This window comes from Canis lupus, chromosome 13 (assembly GCF_011100685.1).
Source record: "Canis lupus familiaris isolate Mischka breed German Shepherd chromosome 13, alternate assembly UU_Cfam_GSD_1.0, whole genome shotgun sequence".
NCBI lineage: Eukaryota > Metazoa > Chordata > Mammalia > Carnivora > Canidae > Canis > Canis lupus.
In genome coordinates, this window is record NC_049234.1 from 63065433 (window position 1) to 63090850 (window position 25418).

At 33.1% G+C, this 25418-nt stretch overlaps 1 protein-coding gene across 6 annotated transcripts in view; it reads right to left on the minus strand.

Moving 5' to 3' along the window:
• ANKRD17 (ankyrin repeat domain 17) overlaps positions 1-25418 on the minus strand; it is a 153824-nt gene that overhangs the window by 112942 nt on the left and 15464 nt on the right. Inside the window, exon 1 of one of the 6 annotated variants that reach the window (XM_038556305.1) lies at positions 6256-6387. The exons of the other annotated variants lie outside the window; for them this stretch is intronic. Coding sequence (XP_038412233.1) covers positions 6256-6309 — 54 coding nt within the window. The 5' untranslated portion in view covers positions 6310-6387. Of the gene's footprint in view, positions 1-6255; positions 6388-25418 lie in introns of those variants that run through there. 6 annotated transcript variants of the gene reach the window in all.

Consider the following 25418-nt stretch of genomic DNA (forward strand, 5'->3'; position numbering starts at 1 on the left):
ACATTGTAAATGTGACAGCTTCCTAGTTTTCAACATTTGTAAGGTCAGTGGTGGTATCAGCAAATGTATTTTTTCAATACTGCATAATGAAATGTAGCAATATTTGGAAGTCAAAAATGCAAAAACAATGCTGCTCTTCTCAGTTTTCTTTTCTTTCAGAAAAGTTATTTTTTATTAAAGTATGTTAATATGTAATGGGTTTATGTCAATTATTTTAAATGTATAAATGTTTATGTTTTTAAATTTTCTTAATTTTAAATTGCAATATAATCATTGATAGGTATAACTCATAAAACAAAAATCCCAATGAGTTCCCAATAACTTTTAAGAAAGTAAAAGAGTCCTGAGATAAAAAGAAATTTGAGAAGTGCTACTCTAATTACCTCTGAGACTAAAGTTTTATTGGTTTGTCAAATAGGTGATGTTACTTACTAACATAAAATAGTACATAAGGGTTATCACTTTAAAAAATAGCTAACAGTTAAGTATTAACTACGTGCTAAGTGCTGTGCTAAATGTTTATACCAATTATCTCATTTATTCCTTATACTCATTCTAGGAAATGGATACCTCTCTCTTCAGAGAGACATTTAAAAGATTAAATAAAACAATGCTTGTGGAGTACCTGGCCTAGTCCCTCTGTATAATAACTGAAATTTTCAATAAATAGTAACTAATATGCTCAGTTACTACTGCCACCAGAAACTATGTCGATGTCCAATGTACAACATATATTCATATATAACCAGTTAGTTAGAAACCTGATTCTAGGGACGCCTGGGTGGCTTAGCAGTTGCGTGTCTGCCTGCCTTCCACCCAGGGCATGATCCTGGAGTCCAGGGATCGAGTACCACATCGGACTCCCTGCATAGAGTCTGCTTCTCTCTCTGCCTGTGTCTCTGCCTCTCTCTCTCTATCGCTCATGAATAAATAAAAAATAAAATCTTAAAAAAAAAGAAAAGAAACCTGATACTATCCAAGACCAAATTATTAACGACCACTATTAATCTAACCACTCATTAAACCAAAAGTTATCTCACGGACATTCAACACTATGAACACCTCCTGAAAGACCATTGTCTTCACAAATCTGGAAGCTATATAAACCAAACATCAGTGGTAAAGCAGAACTTCGATGCTCACTAACTCTGCAATAGCCAATTCATTTCACACAGAAAGAGTTCTTTAGTCAAGTGTCAGAACACAGACCCCTAACAATGCAGAATCAGGAAAGTGCCAATGGTTTTGCAGATAATACAAATATTGACCTTTCCTAATTCATATACCACAGCATATATTAACCAATAGACTATGATGGATTAACACATGAGAGTAATAGATTAATTCACACACTTCTAGTTACACTGTATTTTTGCAAACTGGAGCCTTCATACTCTACTAAAACATCAGTCTTCTTCAGGGGGATTGTAAACTAATATAAGCATTATATTTTAGCTATCCTATACTACCCCCCATGCATCCTCCAAAGTTGATATATTAAAAAGCACTGTTGCAATTTCTGCCCCTCCCTCCAAGATAAACTCAATTTTCAAATAAAAGTATTGCTAATGCATAATATAGCAGGAACATGAATGTGTGTACACAGAATACACTCAAGCATATATATGAGTGTTAATACTGCATACACAGTATGCATTCACATACACATATAAACAATGTACTGATTTAAATGGTAATGAAAATCTTTAAGGACTAAAAATAGAAAACAGGATCCAGGAGACTTTCTGGACAGCCCAACATTCATAAATACCTCTAACAATTACATAGGTAAGTATAAAAAAGGATAACCTAAAGGTGCTTAAATAAAGGAAAATAAGTGCTTAAAGGAAAATATATGCTTACTGAAAATTTCAGAATGCTGAAAACATGGGTTTCAAATTACTCAAACGAAAAAATGAAGTAAAATACTAGTATGCAAATACACAGCTGAATGCATCCTGAATCCAAGAATACTTAAATACCAATGGCAGACATTTTGTCTTCTGAACTTTCAGTTTATGAAGTAAAATTAGTTAGACTAATTTCATTGAATTTCAAGTGTCTAGCATACTGAAAATACTCAATACTGGAGTGAAATTATAAGATTCAATTGTTCAACATGTCTAATCTTTCCAAAACCTCTTTATGAACAGAAAATGTTACTTATATCAACTCAAATAATTTACATATTTAGCTAAACTTCTCTGTCTCTAGATCAATTTATACTTATGTCCTAAAAGTTCCTCCAATTCTTTGTGAAAAATGTTACCATGGTTATACTAAATATAGAACTTTAGAAATTCACAGATTTGCTGATACAATATTTTATAAATGATGTGCATTACATAAACAATATATTCTATACATAAACAACATATTCTATAGAATAAAAAGATATATAGCAAGTACTTGTTTAAAGAGTCTACTTCATGGAGATTTTATATCATTAACTGAAAATAATTTTCATTGTAAATAGAAAGATTACCAGTTTGAGCTATAATGCCCTATTTACCATTAGCCCATCATGTTGACAAATCAAAAGAAAACAATATCCTGCCTGTGACTCTTTTGATCTTATTTAAAAACAAAAATAAAAGCAAAAAAACCCTCTGATGTCAAATAAATACAGAGTAAGAAATGGTTTCATAATACATCTACTTCCTGTGTTTAAATCTGACCCTTAATTTAGTTCTCCCCTAATGGGTTCCGTCAAATCCTCAATCCCCTGGATCATTAAGGAACACATAGAGTTGGGGCTTTTAGCTTATATACAACAACCTGTAAAACAAGTACAGATGAAGCTAGAAACTATGGCTTTGGTCTGACAAAGGAACAAGATTAGGCATTAGAGTTATTATACTTAATATTCTAAATATTCTTAGTTTCATAAAATTGCTACTTCTTGAAACAAAAATATATCAAATGCTATACCCTGAAAAAAGCATTCTGAATTTAATTAAGATAAATATATTTGGGGACGCCTGGGTGGCTCAGCAGTTTAGCGCCTGCCTTTGGCCCAGGGCGTGATCCTGGAGTCCCAGGATTGAGTCAGTCTCCCTGCATGGAGCCTGCATCTCCCTCTGCCTATGTCTCTGCCTCTCTGTGTCTCTCATGAATAAATATTTTTAAAAAGATAAAAATATTTGTGAAATTTCTCATTTGTAAAACAATTCTTACAGAAAACTACTAAAACTAAATAATAAAACTAGAATGTATAATCAAGTTTCTGAAATGACCTCTCATGATTCATGCTGTCATATAAAGAGCTTATATATATAAACCTCTCAAGCTCATATACACAGCATTTGGTCAGACAAATTTGGAATACACAAAATAAATTTGGAGGACTATTTTTCTTCTTATTGATCTCACGTACTAGGATGCATTATTAATATGACCTATAGGAAAAGCATCAAAATTTTTAAATTATAAACATATCAGCAAAAATAACATTAATTAAAAAAAGGGGGGGGAGATTTATATAGACTTCTAAGCCTTTTCTATCATCTGTATTTGGCTATACTCCCAAGTATTAGTTAAGCTGACCAAAGCAACACACTTTGATCTGGAAAAGAAAATTACTGCCTGGATTATTCAGGTAATTTAAATAAAGAAGTTATTCAATTTAATTCATTATTTTGGGTAGCTGAGAAACAATGATTTCAAGTTGAAACCAATCTTTTCCAGTTTGATTATAAGTTTCAGAAACTTAGAATGTTTTACTTAAGATTTTGAGGATCACTAAAAATTCAAGTTAAATACATATAGGTATATATAATAAACAATTACAATTTAAAAGGTAAACTAGCATTATGAGAATTAATCTGCACTATATTCACTGATACTGATTTTTTTTATCTTACTAAGATTTAATAAGCACATCTTCAAGAAATTTATAATTTAAAGGACCAAGTTATACTGGAACACAGAAAAAATGGAAGGGGTCCTATGTTTAATGTAAAGAAGCAGAAATCTACATAAAATTCCAGACTTTCAATGAAGTCACAAAGATGAACATTATGGTAACAAACTTTAAATAGTTCAACATTAGGCATAATAATAAAACTGCCACTGTGGTATACAGACGAACTTCATTATTCATTATTGGCCATTTATACTAGGAGTTAATTCTTTTCAAAAGAAGAAAAATAATTTTCTGGAAAGCTTATAGTGTAACACATTGTCTTTTCACTTGCAGTATAGGTACTTTAAAAAATGGTACATTTATCTCCAGATAACAAATTTATTCTCTTAGGTCATTATGACCTAGGAGAATTTTGGAAAAGAAGCATATTTTATCACTACGTGATAATTTTTCTCATTTAGTCTTCCAATTATTGACAAATAGTTAAATAATATAAAGAGAAAACGACTTAGTATAGTTTAATGCAACAGGTATATAGGAAACAAACTGAGACCAAAAATTAGAAAAAATAATTAAAGTTAGAGGTTATTTTAACAACTAGTAATATGAACAAAATAGGTAATGTAAAAACATAACATTAAACAATTTTAGTGGAAATAATGAAAGCCAATATTTAATACAGTATTAGAAAAACATATATAAAAGGCACAAAATTGTGCTCCAGTGGGCTTTTCCTAGAAAATAAATAAGACTTGTAAAATCTGTTATATACTGAAATTTTAAATGGCTACACAAATCATCAAATAGATTTATTGTAATCTATACAGTTCTTTAAAATCCACAAAAATTAAAAAGCACATTAAAATGTACCACCAGAACTTTATAATCTAATCACACTTGCTTAAACTGAACAACTAAGTCATGTGACCACTCCTAATTACGAAAGTTCCTACATGAAAGTATATAAGACTATTTCTAAGGAGGTAATTCATATCATTTCTAAGAAAACTCAATAGTATCCCCTGCCCCCAAATAAAGAAAACTCAATGGTATCAACGTTTAAAATGATAGAGAGAGGGAGAGGGAGAGGGAGAGGGAGAGAGGGAGAGAGGGGGAGAGAGAGAGAGAGAGAGAAAAGAATGGAAATTAACCAGAGGATTCAACTCAGACAATAAGCTCTTAGGAGAGAGGGAAAGAGTATGTTGGCAGGTGTCTGCAAGGAGCGAGATAATACAATGGAATCAGTTTTCATTCTGCAGAACAACCATGAGACTTGCTGCAATGTCAGCTCCAAGCACACACTGAGGGACTCCAGAAAATGCTCATTGATCATGCAGCACTTTATAATGCGCATAGGCTTTTTTCTCCTGCTAACCCCGCCTAGCTTCCCATTGCAGCTTAATTTCCCAAGCCCTCTCCCCTTAACACAATCTCCTCCTAAGAACAGTGAAATATTTAATAAATTGTCTTAACAGTCTAAGTATTAGGAATACCACTCACCAGCATGAGCCTCTTTACCTTAATTAGCCAGTTTTATTCTTAATGAAGAAAAAAACTCTATACACCTATAATTTTAAAATGGGCATTAAATATCTATACCTACAAATACAAATGTTTGATATGTTATACTACATCCAAGGCCAAAGCCCATTATAGTTTCACTTTGACATGTATTTCCTGGAACTGATTTATACTCAAATAGGTTCTTATAAATTTCATACAACCAAGGATAAAAAAGAAAATTAATTTAAAATTCTCATGACTCAAAATACAGATTTTTATTACAAACTCTCAGACCCTTAAATTTTAGGGTCTTTTTTTTCTTATTTTAATTTATTATTTCATAATGTCAAAGTCACATGAAAAATCCAGAACCAGAATGTACCAGTTAAATTAAGCAATCAGATTGATATACATGCTTAATTTTACTCTAGAAACTAAAATAACCAGCTGTTTTTAATAGTTAACAGCAAGCAGAGCTTTGGGCTTAAATATGTAAATGAATTCTAAGACATATGACACTAAACCTACTCAAAGCTGCTTTGTAGACCCCACCTTCTAATGAGTTAATCTAAAGGTCACCACCAGCCAACGTTTTTTATGAAGTCCGAGGCCCTTTCTTTCTTTTTTTTTTTTTAAATTTCCTATCAAACATATATCTACAATTTACAAAACATAAAGTTTAAACAAAATAATTCTAGACTTGTTTAGTAATCATGTGAACCACACTGGCACATTCTCACAAGGAATAAGGTCTGACCATATCTTGCTTTTATGCTCTGTCTCTGTTTGCTCTCTCGTCTAATCTATTCATCTGTAAAATAATTCCGGCAGATAAGATTTCTTTGTTCAGATTTCAACTTTCATTTCATTTACAAACCTAGCCCTACCTCAAGAATGTCTTCTAGAACATATGCTTCCATTTCAGCCGCTGTCTCCACCATGTTTTATCAAACTGCCATGTTTCTTACTGCACTATGATTAGATCATTGCCAGCAGGAACACTCCTCTGTGTCAGCAAGGGAACAGGAAATGGAATGTTCTATTACATGCCTAAAGCAGCTTAGCTGTTCACTAGCCAGGCATCTACCAAAAGAGCAGGGGGTGACTCACTGTGTATTTTTTAAAGACACAGAAGCTCTATTCCAAAGCAAACTTCTGTCAAGTAATTTCAACAGACAAAATAAATAAAGTCTCCTATTTTACCATTACAAATTTTAAAATCCTAAAATTTCAAAAAAAGAAGTAATTATACATTTTTTAAAAAAGCTATTTAAACACGTCTGGCTTCCTGGTTGAACAAAAGAGGTTGAAGTGGGTTACGTAGCAATTTATCCTTAGTAAAGCCTTGTAGTGAGATTAATGGCTGTATTAAATACGCAAGGAAGGAGGCAAGGGTAATACCAAATTAGGAATTTGCTACATAAGGCAAATGCATTATATAACATATACATTACAGGTGCTGACTTAAGGGTGTCAAAAATAATTCTTAATGTAGATTTTTAAAACAGTAACTAGAAGCTAATCTGTTTGGAAATATCTAATCTGGAAATATCAACATTCAACTGATTTACAAGTACTGAAGCGAGACATAACACATCATGGTTATATTCATTTTCTAATAATGTCATTTACTAAACTTCATTTACTAACCTAAGAATGTCCCTTTCCCCCTTTATCATAAATACTACAAGAGACTAAAATATTCAGATAAATGAAATTCAGAGACACTGTATCTGGATCATTAAACAGCAAATAAAGTTGCTGACTGACAGCAGAGCCAATTTATATTATATTCATTATTGTAACTGGTCCTCAATTTAATAAAAATTGTTACCTCCTCAAATTTCTTTCTAATGTAATCTGGAATATGAGAAATGCAATGGGAAAGGAACAATATTTTATGCTTTGTGGCATTAATAAAATGCGCACACGTAGGAGTGTCACACAAACTAAAACTGAACCCATTCCTCCAAGTACTGATTAACCAGTCTAATTATAATTCTAAAATGAATAGTTCTTCTAGTCTAAATTCTCCTAACTAAAGAAAATAAATTTTTAAAGGAAAGGAAAAATATATGAAAAAAATTAGAGGTGGGAGTTATTATTAACACATATGGCCAAATCTAATTTGAGAAAACTCATGATATGAAAAGACATTGCCAGTAATGTCTCCTCAAAATGATGTCATGTTTGAGTGGAAAGAGATTCTAAAGTTCTCCTGGGCCTCAGATTATTTACCTATAAAACAGCATAACATCCATTCAACATGGAATATCTTCTGTATATCAGAAACTGTTCCAGGTACAGTCAGTAAGGCATAAAATTTCTTAACAGCATTATTCTAAAGGCATAACATTTCTTAATATATGAATATTAAATGAGAAAAATTATCTACTATTTAATAACTGATATTTAGGGGGTACCATTAAATGTGTCAGGAAATACATGAGGCTTTTTTTAAAGAGACATGTTATTTAATCCTTATAATAACCCTGCTAAGTGATAACAACATTAAGGATTACATTACGCTTACTATATGCCACATGCCATTTTAAGTGCTTTGTATGTATTAACTCATTTAATTCTCACAATAATTCTAAAAGTAAGGTAGGAACTATTATTTCCATTCTAGATAAATAAAAAATAAGGCACAGAGGAGTTAAAAAATTGGCCCAACTTATTCCCAACTACACTAATTAACTTGAAGAGCTAAGATTTAAACCCAGGCAGTTGGCTCCAGAATCTGTCCTCCTCTAATATACTTCCTCAGGTAATATTCCTGAGGTAATATTATCCTCACTTTACAAAAAAAAGGAAATCTAATCTCAGTGTATACAGTTTTATAGCAGAGTTAGAATTCAAACCCCGAACAGTCTAACTCCAAAGGCTGTGTGGAATTAATGGAAAACAAATGATATTAAAAATGTTTCCCTCAAGCCATACATAGTGCTTACATCTAAGTATGGGTATGCCTGGCATTTGGAGGCTTCTCAAACAAAGTAATTTCCATTGTTAAGACCTAGCTTAAGAGAAACTAGGCAAAGTGGCTTTTACTATTTCCTTTCCTCCAGGCCAATTATTTCTATGCATCAAATAAATTGCTTCACCTTAGATTAAAAGAAGTCAACAACAAGATTTCTCTTTCTCAAACCTTCCACCAACATAAGCAAGCAAAGACAGGTTTGAGTTCAAAGAACTCTTGTGTTAGGTCACTTTTATTTCCCAAAACCAAGAATATACTTTTCAACTTTATTTGACAAGGAATCAGGCCCCTTATGCCTCAAGTCAATCAAACCATTTACCCTCTCTCCTTCCCTTCTTTTCTTGGGTTACATGGTGCTTCTCTTATCTTTTTAGAAAATTACTGTTAAGTTTTTATGAAAAAGTATGTGATTACAGCTCTCCTCCAGGATTCTGAATGTTTATACCCATTTGTCATCATCACTCTCTCTCTTACAGATCAGAAGCTTAATGAAAGCAGGCAACATTTTGTCACCAACATATACCCAAGGCTAGCGTCTGGCAAAGAGTAGGCACTTCAGCATTTGTTGATTAAACAACAAATGCCATAAATACAGGAATTGCTGGATATCCAGTAATGCATCCAAATTATACTAAGAATAATTTCAATGACAAAAACATTTATTTTGTGACGAGGTCACTGAAATAAGGTATTAGAAATAACACAACAAGCAGAATATTTATTTCAGAATTTCTGTAATTTTTTATTATACAAGCAAAGTAATTATTTATTTTTATTTTAATTTCTGGTCCTTTTATTTTTATTTTCTGGTCCTTTCTGTTAATATGATGAACTATGCCACAGCATAAAATACTCTAGGCAAAGGGTGCAAGAGAGATTCATATGTATCAGCCTTAAAATCCTACAACCTGAAGTGAGCCACCTTCCTTCTAGTCAACCTCATCTCCAAGGTAAAAAAAATAAAAAACAAAAACCTGTTTTCCCATTTGCCTAAAACTGATTTCAATGGCAAAAGGTCTTTCATTTTTTCCCAACAGTAAAAACATTAAAGTGCAAATAGCAATTAACATATGAACAGTTACAAAAACAAATGCAAACTATCGTATGTAAATAATAAATCATAAAAGAAAATACGACTAAAATTAAGATTCAAATGTCCAAAGTGAAGAGAAATGCCTCATAAAAAGGGGGGGGGGGGGGGAGGACAAAAGAAGCTCAATACCAAGACTGGATGAAGGAAATCTTCTAGTATCACAATTTTATTTAGGACCATCACTGGTTTCTTGGAATAAGGAACAAAAAAAACAAACACATACAAACACACACATACGCACAAATGTGTTGAGGACAAGCAAGCAACACTATTTCTTATGACTCAACACTTTGTTTGATGTTTGTTCCCCCCATATTAAGCTATTTTTAATCAATTTTTCTACCTGAAAGTTATATTTTAGCAGAAATATGAAACTCAAGTGTGAAATAACCTGGACCAAGCATAAATGAGATAAGGATATTAAAGAATTAAACAAAACTTAAAAGACCAATAAAGTCTGGTCAAATTTCGGAAAGCCCAAACGTTATTAAAACAGCACTATCTCATGATTTTACCTTATCATTTCTCCTGAACCAGTCATGCCATTATATAACTCAAGGTTCTAGATAACTGTCTAAAGTAGCATAGTAATTATTCTTTTCATTTCTTCCACTGTTAACTTTCTTATTAACTATGGTATTTAAAGTAATATATATTCATGGAAAACATTCACAAATAAAAGAAAATAAAGAGAATAGGATACCTACCTCTTAGCAACTCTAAAAAGGCACAATTTGTGTATTCTTCCAGACATAATCTACATACCGATGTAGATCTTAGTGTAAGATTACTTTCTATACAAATGGAAGCATATTATACATCCTTTTCTGCATCCCCATTTTTAAAATTTAGTACTTCGTAATTGTTTCAGCTTAGCACATGCAGGTCTATTGCTTTAATAGTTGCTAAAATTTTCACTGAAGGACTATACCATATTTAATTAGTTCCCTCCTTATTGATGGGTATTTGTGTTGTCTCTAATATTTCTTAATGCTGCAATGAGCATGCCCAAGGCAAGGGCACATATATTACACATGGTTAAAAATAACTGTATAGTGTATTTCTTGATAGATATATGTATTTAAATTGTTATGCTACCAATACTCTAAAGAAGTTGAACTACCTTATATTTTGACAGTGAATGAGACTGACTGCTCCCCTAGAAATATTAAGTATTAATGGTACAAATCTATTAAAAAACCCAGATCAGAGATCAGCATCAGTTTTAAAAACATGTATCTAGATTTATCATTACTTCCTCATCATTTCCACTTTTCAAGGAATTTCAAATTAAAGGTACACCTTCTCTCATTTAATTTCTGCCTCTTACCAAAATAAATCCCATAAATTCATTCCCTGACAGATTAGGACCTCAATTGCTATTTATGCCACCCCCCTCCCCCAAGGGCATTGATGCTGATTCTATCTGTATGCATTTAGAAAAGAGAAAAAAGTGGGGAGGAAAAAAATCTTTTTAAAAATTAAAAAGGGGGGACGGTAGCCCCGCGGTTTAGTGCCACCTGCAGTCCAGGGTGTGATCCTGGAGACCCGGGATCAAGTCCCATGTCGGGCTCCCTGCATGGGGCCTGCTTCTCCCTCTGCCTATGTCTCTGCTTCTCTCTCTCTGTCTCTCATGAATAAATAAATAAAATCTTAAAAAAAAAAATTAAAAAGGGGCAGCCCCAGTGGCCCAGCGGTTTAGTGCTGCCTTTAGCCCGGGGTGTGATCTTGGGGTCCTGGGATCGAGTCCCGCGTCGGGCTCCCTGCATGGAGCCTGCTTCTCCCTCTACCTGTGTCTCTGCCTCTCTCTCTCACTGTGTCTGTCATGAATAAATAAACAAAATCTTCAAAAAAAAGTTTTAAAAGGGGCACCTGTGTGGCTCAGCTGATTAAGTAACCAACTTGATCTCAGTTCAGGTCTTGATCTCAGGGTCATGAGTTCAAGTCTTGTGCTGGGCTCTACAGTGGGTATGGGGCCTGCTTAAAAACAAATAAATAAAATAAAATAATTTTTAAATCTACTTCTGCTAAAATACAAATTCTATCCAGGTTCTTTAACTAAGGAGTAAACTGTGAAGTTTCTGCCAGAATTTAGTATTCTAAAAGTACAAAATTCTTTGGATATATTCTCACTAAATAAATTAATTAAATGTTGTTGGATGTATTTGTTTCCTTTCCACATTTATTTCAAACTACTCATTTTTAAAGCACAAAATTTTAAAAGTAACCCTGCCATCATTATAAAAAAAAAATACAGAGTAAGAAGATAGAACCACACATAAGCAATTTTTATTGACATAAAGAGTACTGAACAGTTTCTATCTCAGTCTGACATACATTCCAGGGCCAAATTTGATGATACAATTTAAAAATGATAATGATTAAACCTCCACTAGAACCTCCATACCAACCAAATGTTAGCAGTTAGGCATGCTTCTGGGTATGTTTAGAAATACCTCAAAGGTTTAAGTAATGAAAGATTAAGTAAGGATACTTAAAATTGTAAACTCAAAAATAAAATAATGCAAAGGTCATCTAGTAGTATACTTTAAATTGAGGAAAAAGATATGAACTATTTTATAATAATTTCTTATTGCATAAATAAAATTTTTCTCAAGGCTAACATAAAAAGCCCTAGCAAACTTTTGTTTTGAAAGATCATCATTGGCATTTTCATCACACATTTATATAAATATTTTTGCGCTTATCAAGTGACAGGCTTTATACTGCATAATGGATATAGAATGACAAAGTCAGTCCACCTCCTAGAGTCTACAATCTAGAAAAACTTAAACCTGATTCTTCACAACGTTTAAAATCAAAATCTTCAATGAATTTTTTACCTAGTGATTTGTAGTCTTTCCATTTTTCCATTTTTCTTTAATCCAGAAAAAAAAAAAAACTTCACTCTGAATAAGTGTGAAAATATCAATATATTTAAACAAAATAGTTCATCCATATGTGTTTTATGTACAGAATGGAATACAAGCATGGTCTTGTCCAAATGTAAGTAATATAGTAAGTAAGCAAAGTAAGAAACAAAGCAGCTTGTTCTTCTTTTCACATCTCTAGTAACAGTGTGCCTGTTGGACACTCACATTTGTTGTCTCTATCTAGGATAGGTCACACCATGAATTCATTCTTTTTCCAGTATTTCACAATAGGTTCTATGTATACAAAATTGGTAAAATATTTATTATTTTTAGGTCACATTCACACACCCCCAATTTGTACTGTACATTTTCAAATAAAAATTTTAAAGGTACATATTTAAAAGAAATTACTTATTTCAATGTTTTTCATTTTTATTTCAAATAGGCTAAATCTACTGATAACACAACATTCTCAATTTGGTCAGCAATACATTAGCTGTCCTCTGCTCTGAAATGAGTATCTACCAACAAAAAGAAATATACCACACAAAACCCCACTCCCCAACACACATATACATATCACACAGGCAGAGTGGTAGAGAAAGAAGAGAGGCTGAGGATACAAATACAAATTACAAGAAAAGACTTAAGTCCAAAACCAACTTGTTTAGTCACCAATTTCTACCACCCTTTTGAAGGACGAGTGTCCTACTCTAGATGACTAAAGAAACAGCTCCGGGTAACATGCTTAACATGGTATCAAAGGCATGGAAAATAATTAGACTGTAAAAAATATCCAAGCAACCTTAGAATTCCAATACTGTCACTGGCTCTCCTCCTTTGGTTCTTGGATGGTTTGGGGTTACTGGCAACATGCTCCAATCAATCTGGTCTCTCGTGATGCCTGTTATCTTTCTTTTCTTTTCTTCCTTTCCTTTTCTTTCTTTCTTTCTTTCTTTCTTTCTTTCTTTCTTTCTTTCTTTCTTTCTAGATTTTATTTATTCATGAGACACACAGAGAGAGAGAGAGAGACAGTGAGACAGAGAGAGAGAGACAAAGGCAGAGGGAGAAGCAGGCTCCGTGCAGGGAGCCTGACGTGGGACTGGATCCTGGGACCCCAGGATCACGCCCTGGGCTGAAGGCGGCGCTAAACCACTGAGCCACCCGGGCTGCCTCTCCTTCTAATCTAATTTAATCATAACAAATCTTGAATGGCTTGTCAGCAAGCAACTGCTGTAAATATCAAGACTGACACTCTTTCAGATTCATAACTCCATCTCCTAAGAAAGGTATTTCATCAAATTGTCTCTATCAACCTAAGGCCAGGTCAAAAATTACAAAACAGAGTACCATTTCGTATTCTATGAACGTAATCTGACCACAGATATTTAAGGATCTTCACATAAAGAGAATCTCAGAGCGTAACTGACTTTCCAAAGTTCCCAAAGTGGATATACAAACAGGATTCTAACACAACCTTCGTATTTCAGATAGATAGATGATAGATAGATAGATAAATAGATATGCACACATACTGATTTCATTCTGTGTAACTGAAATATCTCTTTGGTCCTTATGAAGCTATCTCACAACACAGCTGTTATTACTTTCAACTTTCCCCACAAATTTCAGATATCAAGTTTTACTATCAAATCTCCAACAAAAAACTAAACAATATAAGAAAACAGAAGGCAGTATTTACCAACTTTTATGTCTGAAATGGATATCTCACTAGCATGTTTTATGAAATCAAATTTAACCCACACTCATAACTTTCGATTCCTCTTCACCAATTTCTTAAAAGAATCAAGTATTTTTAGAAAGCCTATCAACTCCCATACTCTTCAACCACATATATATCAATGTTTCTCAATGAAGGTAATCAATATTGTTTAAATCAATAGTTTAATATTATAGACACTGAATAATAGCTTACAGAATATTTAAAAGCATAACTCAACTAACATAATTTTATACTTAGTATATTTTTGTATGCTTAAGGAAATCATTGTCCTCTCACACAAATTCCATGCTTTCCAGTAAAACACGTAGTTTTTAAAATATGTCTCATGATTATTTCAAAGGCATACATTTACATAACTTGATTTTTTTTTTTTTTAGCACTCCAACTGCTGTACACTTTAAGTAGATAGTATACCTGGGTTTAGAGTCCTTTGCAGTTTACACTTTCAATACTTAAGGGAATATAATACCATAAAATTTTATGTTTTTTATAATCAAGTCTGCAAAGCATACAAGTAGAAATCTTTTTCCCACAGATCACAAAAAAAAACCATTTTACATATATACAGCATAAACAGGATGCTAACCACTGTACATTGAAATGGCACCAAAATAAAATTAATTCTAAAATAAAAAAAATTAATTCTTTCATTCAACAACTGTTGTCTGGCTAGGGACATAATATCAGTGCCATCTCTAGAAGGATAAAAAAGGCCATTTCTATTTGCCATCTTCCTTCTTCCAGTTCTTCCAGAAGACACATCCTGCCTCTAGTAGCTGTTGCTCTCCTTGAACACATGATTTCATCCTTATAGACAAACCAGGCTTCTAATGTTGGTTTTCAGTACATCAAAGAAAATATCTTATTAAGCGCCATTGGCAGGAAGAAGGGCTCAAAATTTTCTCATATACCCAAATTTTTAACAATGAATATTTTTTTTAGAAAAGAATCATGGAAAGGATTTAGGAACTGACATATAAAATCAAGTATATATGCCAGCCAAGAAATAATTATTCATTCCACATACAAATAGCCATCAGTATTCTATGCAACTTTCCAATTTCCTGGAATTAATGCCTATGCGTCTTCTATTTCTACCTCAGTTTCTAAAAACCATGTGACCCTGGAATGTCACTTTATAAATAAAAACATTATCATCTAACTAGGTAGATGTGACTTCTGTAATCTTTTTAATGTTATAAATGCTATGCATGTGAGATTTTTTTCAAAATTCAAAGGCTACAAAGGGACAAAATGAACAATAGGTCTTTTTTGTACCTCCCTGCATCAAATTGGCAATACACTGTTACACTGTTAATAGACTTCTGGTGTAGTTTACCAGCTTAACTTTAATATTAAAGTTAATATTAAAATATTAAATTTTAATAATAAATTTTAATATTAAAATATTTAATATTTTACTTCTGTTTCCTAATTTAGCATTTTTATATGCTATCTATTGACTGTCCATTGAAGAAATGAGCACTGACCCTTCCTCAACTGCCCTCAATCTCCTGCTAATTTTATAGGTTATTTTTTTATATTATAAAGTTTTATAATGCATTCTACTCCATAACATTAATTAAACCTATTTTATATATCTTCTAAGTGGATTCTAAAAACTGAAAATCAATTACGTACATTTATAATGTGCCTAAATACTAATCACAGGGAAATACAATCTTATATCATTCAGATGTTACTGATTTAAAGAAAATCGTTGGGGCGCCTGGGTGGCTCAGTCAGTTAAGCGTCTGCCTTCAGCTCAGATCATGATCTCAAGGTCCCTGGATCGAGCCCCACGAGCCCCACGAGCCCCACATCCATCTAGCTGCTCAGTGGGGAGTCTGCTTCTCCCTCTCCAGGTCCCGCTGCTTATTTTCTCCTTCTCTCTCTCTCGTATATACATAAAAATCTTTAAAAAACAAACACAACAACAAAAAAGAGGAGAATTGTCCATGTATCCCAGACAGATGACACTCTTAAATTTTTCCTAGGTTTCTTCAGTTTTTTCTGAATGCCCAAGATGGCCACTGTAATTTCCTCCTACCCACACTGCTCTACCACCATATCCTCTATTTTGGACTGTATTTTTCATTGTACTATAGTATCTGAAATATTTTCATGTGGAGTGCATAGTTTTTCCAAGTATAAAAAATGTACTTGTTCTCCTATGATAAGTATTGTGGTTGAGTATGGAAAATTTAGGTCCAAATTTCTTTTTCCCTAAATATGAAGGTAATGTTCAACTGCTGTCTTCAAGCATTCATCACAGCTGCTAAGAACTCAGTCATTTCATTTTCCATTTTTTATTCCTTCTGGCAGTAATCGGAGATTTTCCTCTTATCCTTAGAATTCTGAAATTGTACCAGATGTGTCTAGACATAGATCTTTTTCGTTTCATCCTGCTTGGTATTAGATGGGCTCAGATTCATTATCTTTCTTCCAGCTCACAACATTTTCTTCAATTATTTCTTTCATTATTTTTCTCCTTCCCAGTGTTTCTGTTTTCTGCTTCTAGAACTCAAATTTATGATGTGAAAACTTTGTGATATATTTTCCATATCTCTTTAAATTTGTTTTTCCAGATTATTTTTTTGCTTCATATAAACAGAGATTTCCTCCTGTTTATTAGCTCCAAATCAACAACTCATTCTTGACTCATGCTAATTTGTTATTTAGCCCATCCATTAAAATTTTTCTTTATAATTTTCAAAATCTTTTCTGATTCTCTGCCCCCTTTTCAGTGAAAGCATGATTAATAACTACAACATGTTCTTGAATCTTACATGATATATCAATTAGTTTTTCTTTGAAGTTTTCTTCTGAATTGTATCTGATGTCAGTTGTTCTTTTATTTATCTTTATCCTCTTCCATCTTGGTTCCCCTCAATTGTCTGATTATCCCTATCTATTTATACTGGCAAATAAAAAGATTACTTTAGAGAGTACAGGAAGCTGAAGTGGGCTTTCTCTGAGATTGTTCAAATTTGTTTGCCCAAGTGGCTTCTCCCTTAAAAAGGAGAGTAGTACTATTTAATCAGGCAGGGGATATAAATAAGGGATCCAAGCAGGTACCTGCATAGGAAGTTCACTGGAAACTGTCGAAACTGTTTTCCTCTGGAGTAGCATGCTTTAGTGGCTCTGCTTCTCCTCTCAGGTTCCAATATCTCAGTAGATGTCCTACTAAATTGTTGGTCTACTTTCCTAAGGGCATAGTTCTTAGACTTCAGGTCTGAGGGCAGGCATCACTGTCATCAGAGCTGTTTAGGCTGGAGAAAGGTCCAACTAAACCATTTAGGAAAATAATCGCTTTAAAAACTCTTGATTATTACCCAATTACCCACTACTGTTCTTTGTACTTGTTGGCTCCAAGCTTGGAGTCTTTCGGAGGTTCCCCTAGGAAAACCTGAGCTTACCTCTGATATCTTGGGTTCCATTTCTTCTGAGATTTTGCTGTCAATCCAATCCCATGAACTTTCTATCTTCTTCAAAATTTCTGGTCCTCTGATGGTACCTGTAGTGGACTGTGAACTGTAATTTTACTGCTCAACAGGCTTTCTCCCCTCCCCCTTTTTCTAGTAACATAATCCCTCTTTTCTGTGGGGAAAATAGTCCATGTGATTTAGGAGGTGATTTCTTTCCAACCACCACAGGGGTGGCCACATAACTTAGGTCTGGCTAGAATATCCCATCCCCTTTTCCTTTTGCAGCCATCACTGCCTGGCTGAAAATAAAGCTAAGCCAGAAGAAAATAAAGACTAAAAACATTGAAACAGTATTGATGACATCATTCAAATCTGGATTTATCCACACCAAGGTTGGATCTTCTCCCTCCCACACACATGCAAACATTACATTAAAGTCACAGAGCTAATGAGGTCCTTTTGCTCCTTTTTAAGGTAGTTTGACTAATATAGTAACATCTGTTCCTGCTTTTCAGGACTGTTGTTTAATTCAATCCTTATACAATATCAGTGGGACACTGGGAAAAAAGGAAGTTAAAGGAAAGGAATGTGCTCAATCCACCATATTTAAAAGAAAAGTTAGGATAATAACTATAAAGTCAGCCTGAAGAAATAAAATTAGCAATGTATAGTTTGCTGTTAAACATATCATGAGGAAATAGCTGTAAACTTTATTAAGTGTATCTTATTGTTCCATAAGATATATTCATACCTCCAGGAATAAAAAAGCAGACACAAAAACCAATTATCTCTCAAAGAGTTTTTTTCTCTGAGTCAAGATTCCAATGGTTTTAAAAAAGAAAAAGAACAAACACAGAAAGGTGACAGTAATTTAAAATTTTCTAATCTATTACTGTAAAAAAAGAAAAAAAAACCCTCTGTATAGTTATGTAATGGCAACCCCTAAAAGAAAAATTCTATAGCTGTTGGTGTGATTACTGGGGCAGAGATAGGGAAAGTGTTGCTTACTCTTCAATTGTAGAGGGGTAAGAAGTACAGAAGGTCACTGAACTCCTCAATGGGTAAAAGATGATATCCAATACTCCTCACGTAAGGTTCATAATTCATGGTTCATAGACTTATGCCTTAAGAACTCCTCCTGTATGTATGTATTTAAGTACATTTAGGGGAAAAACAGGTCCATGGTTTTCATCAGAATCTAAAAACTAAAATTCATGACCTAAAAAAGATAAATAAAACTACTCCTAATTGAAAAAGAACAATGACAACTTCATTCAAGAATTTCATATAATAATTAAATCTAGAAAAATATCTAACGAATACCTTCAACATGTAAGAGTATTTTAGATAAATTATTTCCATTCTTTAAAGAAACCGTTAAAGGGATCCCTGAGTGGCGCAGCAGTTTGGCGCCTGCCTTTGGCCCAGGGCGCGATCCTGGAGACCCGGGATCGAGTCCCACGTCGGGCTCCCGGTGCATGAAGCCTGCTTCTCCCTCTGCCTGTGTCTCTGCCTCTCTCTCTCTCTCTCTCTCTCTGTGACTATCATGAATAAATAAAATCTTTAAAAAAAAAAAAAAACCGTTAAAAAAATCATTAGCTCCAATATGAATGAAAATACTGAGGTTAAGCAGTAACTTTCCCAAAGACACACAGTATTAAAATAGGATTCAAAAGCAAATTTTCCAACTTGATTTCAAATTCTTTTAATTCATAAGAAAAGAAATACAAAGGCAATGGGTTATTTCATAATAGAATGTAATTTTATGTCAGGCACAGATTGTCAAGTACTCACATGCCCATGGTTTAATGAAAGTAGAACTTGACCCTTATTCCTAATTGCCCTTTGATTAAGATATTCAGGAAAACTTCTGCTTCTGGTAGTGAAGTCAGGAAGACCTCAGTGTGATTAAGATATATAAATCTTAACACTGAAGACTATTTAAGTGAATGAATAGGTTCTCTCTAGCCAAGCAACACTGCTCTTCTGGGCTCCACTGGATACCCAACAAAGTTGCTCATGGATGGAGGACAAAAAAGCTGAAATGCCAAGCCTGGGATTTTTTTTTTTTTTTACATTTTGGCATAAAAGACAAGAGGATCTGCTGATAAGGCTACAGTAAATAAGAACTTCCACATACTAAAAGACCTCTGCCACACATACTAAGGCACATTTACAACTTAAAACACATTCTTAGTACTTGGATCTAACCAAGAGAACTCAGGTACTAGAGTTTGGATTGGAGCAGAAAATTGGGTCAAATGAGGGAGAGGATCTTGGACTGTAAGGTAATGGTTATATGGGGGCAGAATAAGAAAAGAAATTAAGTACAAATGAAAAAATAATCCACAAAGCAAGTCAGAGATCTTAAAGGTTCCAAGATTTAGAAAACGGCATGGTCAAATCTTTGCTTTGATACTTTGCTATTTTATCTAGAATCACAGAATCATCTGCTAACTTTATAGCAGAGAAGTCACAGAAATAAGGTTTGCTTAACCATTCCAGAAAAGGAGACAGAAGAGTAAGAAAGGATGTTGAATTTTGCATTACCCTTATCACTCCCTCTATTAACAACAGTATGATAGAATGCTATGTTTTTTTAATTCTGTGGGAATTTAATAACATATTCTAATTAAATACTAAAGATCTAATGAATCCAGAATAGAATCCTAAAAGGGTATATAACCTATGTCACTATGATTTGTAGAATCTCCATTAGACTTTCATTCCCTATGCTAACATTGGCTCCATCTAAAATAAATTAACCCACATGCACAATTATAGCTAAAGAGTTTTATTGGCAATCTATGAACTAAATAAATAAATAAATAAATGAAACGGAATTAGGAAGGAAAATGAAAGAGTGTGATTTTTCTAAATTAGTTTTAAATTGTCTTTAAAAAAAAAAAATAACCAAAACAGTAAATCTATTTTCACAACACCCTTCATTCTTCCTAATGCTTCACTTTTAACAACTATTATTTATGGAGACCGTTAATAGTTTTACAAATGTTTTCACATACATTATCTCATCTGACCACCCCCAAAAAAGCTTATTACTATATCCCGTTTTATGTGAGGCTCTGAAGGGTTCAGTTTACATATTGTACTTACTGAACATAATGAATTAAGAGAGGTAGTAGGATCTAAAACAGCTTTCATCTCACCTTAAATTTTGAGAACTTACAATAAAAGATATCATCTAAAGGTATGTATTTTGATTTGATGTTCCAGAAAAGGTTAATAGTACACTATTCACTTATAATCTAGCTCAAAATCAATCATGTGATTTTTCCCAAGATAAGATTAGATAAACAAGACCTAACAGAACAGAGCAACATTAACTAGCTACATTCTGACAAATCTTTTTGGGGGTGGGGAAGAGAAGAGGGAACAGTTTTATAATCTGGTGTTTAACCAACTCTTAAATATACTAAGACAATCACTACTGATGGGTAATTAGAATAAGATGTCATTCATACAAATATCTGTAAAAAGGACCTAGACACAAGATGAAATGAGCTAGTGATCTCTAATAATTTATATAAAACATATTTCTTGATTAACTACTAGGGAGGCCATTACAGTAGTAAAAAAGGCAGTGGTTTATAGGAGTTAAGAAAGCAGACTTTGATTTGAGACTATTCCTGTTTATATTTCATCATTTACTGTGACCTTGAACAAGGTATTTTTTTTATTTTTTCCAACTATACAATGTGACTAATAATATTATCTACCTCTTAGAGTTGCTGTGAGGATTAAATGAGACAAAGCAATTCAAACTGTGCCTGGGATATAGTAAGCACTCATTAAAATATTAGTTAATGAAGATTATAATTACTCTATGTGCTAAATGTAATGAACAGCTTCAGGGGAGAGATTATGGATAAAGCAGTCAGCCAAGAGCTACACCTACAGAGAAGAGATATTAATTGGGCTTGAAAGCTAACATTTGACCTACCATAACCCAAAACATAATAAACCACTACAAAACCACTGTAGTTTTAAAAATATGGTGCTGACACACATAATAAAATGAGAATTACAGAGACAGACCCATGTACCTTTGGTCCAGCACTTTTACCAGTGGAATATATCCAGCCAAAATAACAGAAACGTATACACAAAGATATGTATATCAAAGAGTCCACTGCAGTATTATTTGTAATGGCAGAACACTAGGTACAATCAAAATACTGGCTACGAACACTGTATAAAACCAGGAAAAAAAAATGATTCCTGACAAGAGAATACTTCCCAACCATTAAAGGAAATAAGAAACTATATGTGTATTTATATGGCAAGAGTATGATAAACTAGTAGTTTAAAAAAATTTCACAATATTTTCATAAGGACCACATTCATACAAAACAAAAATTTGTTTACATAAATACACACGTGGATATATGTATGAAAATGCACAAAAAAAAGTATAACATTACATATATCTGAGATTTATACCTTTAGGATATAAAAGGGAGATTTTCAACTATTATACTTATCTTTCTCTACTATTTAAAATTTTACAGTTTGTATTTACTACATGACTTAATAAAAATAGAAAAAACACAATGCAATTTCCCTTAAGATTCCTCTCACATAAAAAAATTAGAAAGAAAACAAAATACCAGTCACAGTTTGATATTATGATTGCATACTTTATCACAGGTTTGATTCAAAAGATATGTCATCCCACCAATGGAATTGAAACTTATCTAGCTTGAGTCTTTTTTTTTTTTTTTTTAGCTTGAGTCTTATAGCAACTCTTCTATTCTGGCATTTTTTTCTTTGAAATAGCAACTACATAATTTTTAAACTATTTCTGGTCTATCTGAAATATACTTCAAAATCACTGAAACAAAACTAAACACAAAAGATAACACAAAAGATAACTAAAATACATTCATAGAATTTGTAAGTCCTGCCGTAAATGTGTATAGATATGTTCAAGTCCAAAAACAGCCTACTTAAGACTAATGACATCATAAATCATTAAGAACACTTTACAGATGCTGTTACTGCTCTTGTCTTCTTCATAAAAGCACCTTTACTTCTTTAGTAGAAATTTTTAAGGGAGAGAGGAAAGAAAGGAAAAAAAGAAGCCAAGCCTGCTTAGAGCTTTAGAGGTTAAGAGGGAAAAAAAAATGGTTTCAAAAGATCACTGACAACATACATTAAATGAAAAATATGGAAAATTACTTTGTTAACCATAAAACCCTGCAGACGTTAGCTACGTGTCAAAAAGCACAGGAAACTGTTTAGTACAAACAACTAATTTTAGGGGATCCCTGGGTGGCTCAGCAGTATAGTGACTGCCTTAGGCCCAGGGCATAATCCTGGAGAGTCCAGGGATCGAGTCCCACATCAGGTCCCCTGCATAGAGCCTGCTTCTCCCTCTGCCTGTGTCTCTGCCTCTCTCTCTATCTCTGTGTGTGTCTCTCATGAATAAATAAAATCTTAAAAAAAAAAAAATCCCTAATTTTAGTATATGGGCCTTCAGGTTACACAAATGCAGTACAAGTAGAGATGTATATACTGAGCATATATAATCCAGTCTACCATTCTACTGTCCAAATATATGAAATAAAGGTAGTACTTCAAAGAGTGAGAAAGGATAGATTGAAATAGCCAAATAAACTGATTAACCATTTAAAAATATAAGATTAATTAAGTTCCTATCTCCCTCCAAAAGTCAGTCTAAATTTAAAATACATGAATTAAGCCTAAAAAACAAGAGGTACAATAGTTAAAGGTGGAACAACCCAAATGTTCACAATGTATTATTCAGTCTTTATTAAAAAGGAAAGAAATACTGCCATATACTACAACACAGAGGAATCTTAGGGACGTTATGCTAAGTGAAATAAGTCAGTCATAAAAAAATGATACTACATGATTTCCATTTATATTACTCATCTAAAGTGGTCAAATTCACAGAAACAGAAAGTAAAATGTAATTGCCAGGAGATGGGGAAAGAGGAAAATGGGGAGTCTAGCTAGTTCTAGATAAAAAGTGTCTGTTGTATGACGTGAATATACTCAGCACTACTGAACTACACTTAAATGGTTAAAATGGTAATTTTTTTATTTTCCTTGTTTACCACAATTACTATTTTCTCAATTACAAATGAATTAAGAGGTATACATTGAATTACTTAAGCCACTTTTAAAAATTATAAAACTACAGAGATCAAATAATCAAACTCTTTTCTAACATCCAACTGGCAAATGTGGTTAAAAACACAAAATCGAAGATTAAAAAAGAAAAAGAATGCATAAAATTGCATCTGTCGAGCACAAATCTTTTTAAGAGTAATGTAGGATTGGAATGTAGGAAAGGAATACAGTTTCTCTTAAGAAATTGGAAAATCTAATATGAAACGGATAATCTCCCAGAAAATATAAATTGAAATGTTAATGAAATCAAACCCAACACTGTGTTAAAAAAATACTACATAATACTAAGTATTCCCAACAGTTTAATATTAGGAAATTTATTACTGCAATTCATTATATGAATAGATTGAAGGGGGGGAAGAAATACTCATTTCAATAGATGCCAAAAATTTATTTGATAGAAGTCAGTATACATTTCTGATAAAACTTAGTGAGCTATGAGAAAGAGATATACTAAATTAAGAAAGGATATTTGCATTATACTTAATAGTGACACAGCAGCACTCCCATTAGCACTCCCTAGATAACAATTGCCTCTATTATAATCATTTTTATTCAACATTTTGGGAGTGTTCAAAACTGATGCAGTAAGAGGAAAAACAAGAGGTAAGAGTACTGAAAAAGAAGAGACCAAAGACAATACTTTATTGGAGTCAATATAACAATTTAATCAGAAAACTCAACAAAATAAACTGACTTAATATTAGAATTCAGCTTAGTCGCCATATATACAAGATCAAAATATCAAAATTCATAGGTTCCTATACTCCAACAATAACTAAATAAAAAGTGTAATGGAAGAAAAAAATTCAGGGGATCCCTGGGTGGCTTGGCGGTTTAGCGCCTGCCTTCAGCCTGGGGCATGATACCGGAGTCCCAGGATTGAGTCCCACATTGGGCTCTCTGCATGAAGCCTGCTTCTCCCTCCTCCTGTGTCTCTGCCTCTCTCTCTCTCTTTCTCTCTCTCTCATAAATAAATAAATAAATAAAGCTTTAAAAAAAAATTCATGATAGTAAGAACTATAAAATAATATGGAATAAATCCCCCCAAAATGTGCAAAATCTATATGAAAACTATAAAACTTTATTAAAGACAGATGAAGGGCCTGAAGAAAACAGAGGCATGCCATGTTTCTGGATGGAAATGCTCAGTATTACACATCTATTTCTCCTCAAACTAATCCATATTTCATTGTAATTCCAATTAAAATCTCAATAGGCATATTTTATGGCAGTTTACAAAAGCCATCTGATAAGTTATGCATAATATCTAAAACTCTTGACAGATCAATGAGGGAAAACTGCCTTCTAAGACATCAAAGCATTTTAACATATTAGGCTTTGAGCCATACAGAATCACAGATATTTGAGGACTCTCCATGTACAAAAAGAACACTATCAAAAGGTCCAATCTAATAACTAAAATTGATGTAAACAAAGGAATAAAAACAGCTATTATTAATCTGGGAATATTAAACACTCAAATTCCCCTACTCCCACCGCCCACAAATCCCTTTCCAAGTCTTAAGAAACAGAGGAGTCCACTAAAATATCTAATACTAATAAAGCTTGATCAAAGACCAAGAGGGCTCCCTATTTCTTACCCCAGTAGCAGTTATAGGCAGAAAACTGAAAGGGAGGGTGGAGAGGGGTAGATAGAGAGGAAAAGTTTCTTTCAATAACCCTGACCAAGAAAGGATATCTAAGCTGAAACCTAAAAGAGATGAGACAAAGAATTAGGGGAAGAATATT